This window comes from Pundamilia nyererei, unplaced genomic scaffold, assembly GCF_000239375.1.
Source record: "Pundamilia nyererei isolate P.nyererei 1_Seehausen unplaced genomic scaffold, PunNye1.0 scaffold00084, whole genome shotgun sequence".
Taxonomy (NCBI): Eukaryota; Metazoa; Chordata; class Actinopteri; order Cichliformes; family Cichlidae; genus Pundamilia; species Pundamilia nyererei.
In genome coordinates, this window is record NW_005187485.1 from 1492491 (window position 1) to 1499077 (window position 6587).

The following is a 6587-nucleotide window of genomic DNA, read 5'->3' on the forward strand; positions in this document are numbered from 1 at the left end:
TCCTTTTTTCTTTCCGCTTATGTCACTATCCAAATGTTGCTTATTCCTGCAGGGCAAGTACTCCATTCATGTTTACTCAGTGAACGGCTGTCTGCTGTCTTCTTTCACCATGGAGGAGCAGGTGACTGCACTCCACCTGGTGTCTGAATATGTCATCCTGGGAACTATTCAAGGCAAGCTCCACATTCGGGACTTGTACAGGTAAAGAGATGAAGAACACAGTGCAATGTTAATTTAAAGGCTGCTAATTTATAGCATTTGCACAAAACTTCAGAGCAAAAAAATGTTTGGTTCTAACTCTTCCCTCTTTTGCAGCCTGGATGCTTTGGTGACACCCCTGGCCTTGAGGGTCACTGTGAGGAGTGTGTCTGTCACCAAAGAGTGCAGCCACATCCTAGTGGGACTAGAAGACGGGAAGTTAATTGTGGTGGGGGCTGGGAAACCAGAGGAGGTGAGAAGCAGGAGTGGTAACTGTCAGATGTGAGAGAGTGGGGGTGTGGGAAGGAGGCTCTTGTATGCTAAATATTTGCTGAAAACAAGGTTTTTCTTATGATAATCGAGCCTTTTTAGAAGTGAAGATTAACGTGCTGGCCCTCCTCCTTTCAGGTTCGCTCAGGACAATTCTCCCGTCGTCTGTGGGGCTCCACGCGCCGCATCTCTCAGGTGTCGTCAGGTGAAACCGAGTACAATCCCACAGAGAATGCTGGCAAATGAGACGAGCGACAGTCGGGAGGAACCCTGAGGACTCTGTAGGATGCATCGTCACACGCTCGCAAGACTCAACAAGGCCTCCTGTCCTTTACAAACTGTAAAGAATAGTAAACTATGCTCTCCAGCCAGCCACTTGTCTCTCTGAGAGAGCAACTATACACTGAGCACTTTCTACTCTTAAATGGTTTTATATTTTATTGCATATTTCATTGATGGTTACACTGTTTTTAATCAGCATCATTCCAAAGAGTGGCCTTGTTTTGTGTATGGAGAAGAGCTCCGTGTTTGCGGTTGTGGACTGCTGTCGAACTGTATGTGCTCTGAGTCATATTTCAGGGGACTGACTCACTCTGATCCACATTCAGCCTCAGACGCAAAGACGAGTCGTGCTGTGAACTCCCCGGGCTCCATGTTTTTCTCCTTTATTGTCAGAGACACGGCTACAATCCCTGTACTGTTGAATGTCCCAAAGCCATTCTTTGGCAATGGCAACTTCTTAAAACTCCTGAAAACTTGAAAAAAACTACAGTAGATGTTGCTTGAGATTCCCAAATTGCAATACTGGTAATACCACAAAAGGTCAGATTTTGTAAAGAAAGACACGGGGTAACAAGGCTAGTATACTTAATGCCGTTTTATAATGTTTAGTGGTTGAAAGATCCTTATCCTAGCACCAGAAATACACCAGGATACCACATTTTATAATCTCTGCATTCCTTAAGGCTCTAGGTAATGTAAGACTGTTACAATTAAAGCAATAACTGCTTTAATGGTCAAGTATGTGAAGTATATTCGTTTTTTTAACTATGTGGAGTTTGGATGCAATGAACCTCAAATGCAGGGCCCTCTGTTGCCTTATTCATGATAGCGTTAAGGCTTTTATAAATTCTTCTGGAATGGTTTTGTTGCTACTCTGTTCACCATATGACTGTATTCCTGTTATATTTGAGCTCAAAAGTGCCTTTTTCATCTAAGGCCTTGTATAAACACTGAATCTAAAATCACTATATGTCAGATTTGTTGTCCCTGCTGATCCATTTTGAACACACTTTTCTACTCCACTGTGACTCAGACGTGGATTCGATGAACTGTTGACTGTGCTGGTATTGTAAAACCGCTTATGAAGTACTGAGAACATCTGAAACATGTGTGTAGAAAGTCTGTCAGTGAGTTTTAGAGGAATTCACTTCCTGCCAGCTTTTTTTTTTTCCTTTTTGTTTTTTCTTTCTTTCTTTTTTTGTAATACTGCGGTTGGAACAAAGTCGATGTTTTGCAGTGTCATTAATGGGAGAAAGACAAAGGGAACTATCTGGGTGAAAGCAATACCCATAATATGTTGCACACATAAAATGATTAGTTGTCAGAGATTCTCTGAATAATTGCATAAGAAATGTAAAGGAAACTATATTTGAAATGAAATGTTTACTCCTCATTTCAACCTTTTTCTCCACTGTTTGATTCAATGGGTTCAGACTGTCTAAAAATCATATTTACACAGCAGTAAGATAAGGATAAATGTATAAGCTGTGCATTGCTGAGACAGTCTGTGAATAAAACACGTCTTGCAAATACTGATATCGGTTTATGACGTTTTGCTCTAACCAGGGAGAATGCATTATTTCACACAACTATGCAGTAACTCTCAGAGACTTTGAATTCATCAGTTTTAGATGTACGTCTTTGCAGTCATTGCAGTCCCGATCCTCCATCTAAAGCACTTTTGAGTCGTGCTGTATTTTATGTATTTTAATTTTGGTGTTGAAATCATTCAGATTCAAAGTGATCCGTAAGAAACGCCATGCGTGTTGCAGTTGGACTTGATCCATTTCTCTTTCCCACTGTTGTTAAGTGGTGGCATTGCTCTAGTAAAAGAAACGTCCAGCTCCTTGTAACTTTAAAGACATTATTGTTTCTGTTTGCTCTCAGTGTGAGAAGTTGTATTGCTCCTTCCCGATGCTTACTTTCAATCGTCTTATTTTCAGTGAACCAACAGCCCTGTTACCTGAGGTTGATCAGATGATAGGGCTGAAAAATGAGCTCTGATTGTGCGTGTGTGTGTGTTTGTATATGTGTGTGTGTGTGTGTGTGAACCCCAGGAGGAAGGAAACTTATCTGCTGCCACAATGTAGCTCATCCAGCTCCTCCATAATCCCAGCCTTGCATGCATCTGTGATGTTAACCCTAAAAGAGTTGAAAAGGTCACAGCAAGCAAGAGCGCATTTACTTCAAGTGACTTTGATCTCCTGGTGGGCCGAACATCCTGTCAGCCTCCCCATAAACGCCTCTATGAGGTACAATTCAGTAGGGTTGGGAGGGGGGAGGTGGGTGGTAAAACTGACCTGTGGACCTCCAGTCAAATACAAACCACAGCACAGTGAATAAGGGAAGTGTAGTAGGAGGGTGCAGTTGCTCTGATGTGGTCCCTCTGACAATGGAGGGAGGGATTAACACCTCGCTCCCAGTTGCTGCCAGCATCTCCGTCTGACCTCTCCAGACCTGAGGGCAGGCGGAGGGGATTGATTTCATGATATGCTGCAATTTTGGTGTTGTTCAAGATGTTCCTGCCAAGAACCGCAACAACTCTCAAATAGTCCTCGCTCAAACGACCTCAGATCCCAACCCCCGCGTCCTCCTCCTCTTCTTTTTTCCCCCTCCACTGGTCCATTTCACCTTGGCCTGTGGAGAAGAACTTCATTTTCTTTCCTTTTTATAGCTTCCTTATCATTCCCAGTCATGTATAACTACAAACAAACTCTGATAAGCAGTTTGTGCTCCTACAGCCAGATAATGCAGACAAGTGAAGGGGGAAGACACTGATGAAGACTGTTTATTTTTCTGATTTATGATAAAACTTGCTTTGAAGGATGGTTACTGAATCCTAAAAAAACCAAAAAAAACAAACACTTTTTTTCTTTAGTTCCAGTAAGATAATCTTATTGGAACCTGTTCCCCATAAAAATAAACTTTTAGGCTTGTTTTCATAGTGAGGCAGATTTGTCTGCTGTACAAACTCATTTATATTATTTATTTTTAAATCAGTCTTGAAATAAACTTTATTTTTCTTCGTATTGCGTTGTTTAACAATGCATGTATTTTTAAGAGCGCTTATTTGATTCACGCTCTCATAGTGCCTCAATTATAAACTCATAGAAGATAAAAAAAAATCTACTTGATTTTGCAGGGCAATAGTAGCTCTACGTTGTGGTGGTTTACACATTCACCTAACAAACGAAAATTCCTTGGTTGAAGGAGACGCAGATCCCGAAGTTTGAGTCAGTTTGAGTCGGGCATCCGGCGTAATTTCTTTTTTTTAAACTTAAACAAACATGCAGCCGAAAGTAGATTTAATAGGGTGAAAAAAGAAAAGAAAAGACGTGTTTAAAATATAGACTCAAAACTAAAAAAGAATTCCTCAGGCAGATTGAGGTTTTTGCAGTGCGGAGACTTTGTCAGTTGTTATGAATGAACGCAAAGGAGATCCCTGCTTGTCTCAAATATTTTTTTTGGCATTTTATCAGAGGAGGAACATCCTCAGTCTCCTCTTATCTCTCGGCAGGCTTTGAAGTGCAAGTAGTATTGTGTCTGAGAGATCTTTCCATTTGTTTGCCTCTGAAGTCTCCGGGCCCCCTGCGATGCGCTCTCTAGAATTTACAAGGTGTGTAATTTAGCCTGGATTGGTTTTCTAATCTTTTGAATTACTTGAGATCAAACATGTACTTCTTCTTTAGGGCGCTTGTTTGATTCGCATGCCCTCTTTTGTTTCTGATAACAACTGATCACAGCTCTTTGCGAGCATCCCTGTAGGGCCTAACGCAGTAAAACGTGATCGGTAAAGTCCTGCTTTTACGCATTTTTCACTAGGATTACTCAGCTTCAGATTAAAAAAAAAAAAGTATCCAACAATGCAACACATTTCATATCTGCATGTAAAGTCTTATTTTGTTGGCTAACTGACAAAAAGAGCAGACAGATAAATACAGGAGAGGCAATAATTACAATAAAATTTTGGAAAAAATTAATAAATATCAGTACAAACTATCTGAACAGTCTAGTCTATAAACTAATACCTTTATCCCATTTATTAACACGACTGTTTATGTATTATGTCCCATTATTGTGTTTAATACTGGAAACTTTGGGGCTGCTCTTTTTAAGCTAGTGCACTGAGCCTGTAGACTAATACACGTAACATTAGATACATAACATTGACACACAGTCGATAACAAGGACGGTTACCTTTACTTTTCTCCCTTCCTGTATCGTCTGTACTTGTTACCGAGCTCCGGGATGCAGCCAATCACGAAGCCGCACTGAAAGCCGAGTCGATGGGAGGAGAAAAGGCTCCTGAGAACTCGCAGCAGATTCATCTGTTGCAAAGCTGCAGGAGTGTGGCAGTTGGTGCGTCCTGTGAGCTGAGACAGAAGAAACTTTGTTTTAAGGTAACATTGAGGAATGCACTGACACAGACGCATCGGGCTGCAGCGCTACGCGGAGAAGACCGAAGGATTATACACATTTTAAAACTGCTTCCTCACGCGTAAAAACCCTCATCTGGTTACTGGACTATGACCGAATTCTCCTTTCTGTGGAACCAGCGCGTTTTAGGACAAGTTGGTGTATTTAACTAGACTCGGGGAACTTGAGGTTTTGGCATTTTTCATGCCATTGTTGGAGGCTGCAGAGTGAAAACACTGTTCTGTGGACCATTTTGAGACGCCCCTGTGTGTCGAAGCCAAAGAGGATTTTGGAGCTGAAGACATGAAACCGTTTGTCGTATGCGCATTTCTGCTGTTAAAAGTAAGCTACAGTTTATTGCACGCTTTACCACCACATGAGCTAAAGTCAGATTTTCACTTTGACGTGTTTTATAAGGCGTTTCTTACTTATTCCACACTCGTGGCTTTACATCAGGGGTCTGTTTAAACTTGAGTAAACTTAATCCAGCTCAGTTTGCACCATTGCTCCCAAAGGAAATCTGTTTCACAACACAGAACCGTACTTCGTCAGGGCTGTCACACGACACATGTTGGTGAATATAAGCGTCAGAGGTGATAATAGAGTAAAATTAGTGCGTCTTTGAAAGGCTCTCTTGACAAAACTGGAATCGAACCGTGGTAAACATATTTCTCAGATGCACATGCTAAGACGAAGCCTACTGAATACCTCCTTGGCACTATTTCTTCCTCTTCTTGTGTGTGTGATTTTTTATTTATTTATTTATTGCAATCTCATTGTTTTCCCACGAAACTTCGCATTTTAAGCCCATCACACCGGCTACAATGAACCAAACACATAAAACAGGAACAAAACCCAGGAGCACACCATTTATCAAGATTAAGCAGCCACATTAAAATAAATGGTGTATGATTTAAAGACAGATTATAGTTTCGGTGGTGTTTGATAGCATGCCATTAAGCCAGGATCAGGGTGCAAAGAAAGCCTCTACCTCACAGTTGCAGACAATAATTTGACACTCATCTACCTGAAAAAGCCCATGGGGCTTGTAGTCCTGTCTAGACATGCTTTTTAAGAGTCAGAGCACTTTTGTTAGATCAAAGTGGTTAGATAAGGCTTTAGTTCTAAAAAAAAGATGGGTATCTCTTTATAATTATAATATCAGTAGGATTAATTTGTGGAATTTAAGATGCTTTTCATTTGGAAAAAACACAAAAGGAATCTTTTGTTTCCAAAAATAATTGTTTCATTAGTCACTATATGATTCAGTGTGGAAGTTGGGTGTTTTTCTACTACCTTAACTCTTTCTACAACACATTTTCCATTTAGTTTACTGTACGCGTTGATACATTTGTTACTAGTGGCAGTTCCTGGTGAAAATGTGGCCTAGTCTATTACTACTGCTGGGGTCTGGATATCCG

General features: G+C 40.8%; 2 protein-coding genes across 5 annotated transcripts in view; both read left to right on the forward strand.

The window, feature by feature from the left end:
• Window positions 1–2286, forward strand: part of nbeal2 (neurobeachin-like 2) — a 32652-nt gene extending 30366 nt beyond the window's left edge. For all 4 annotated transcript variants that reach the window (XM_005738512.2, XM_005738513.2, XM_013912245.1 and 1 more), the window contains 3 exons: window positions 53–201; window positions 316–451; window positions 607–2286. In XM_005738512.2, the coding sequence (XP_005738569.1) occupies window positions 53–201; window positions 316–451; window positions 607–714 (393 nt within the window). In that variant the 3' untranslated portion in view covers window positions 715–2286. The remainder of the gene's footprint in view (window positions 1–52; window positions 202–315; window positions 452–606) is intronic.
• A 2764-nt stretch (window positions 2287–5050) lies between these two features.
• The window catches only part of nradd (neurotrophin receptor associated death domain), an 8952-nt gene continuing 7415 nt past the window's right edge, over window positions 5051–6587 (forward strand). Inside the window, exon 1 of the mRNA XM_005738514.1 lies at window positions 5051–5150. The gene's annotated coding sequence lies outside the window, so the exon portion shown is untranslated. The remainder of the gene's footprint in view (window positions 5151–6587) is intronic.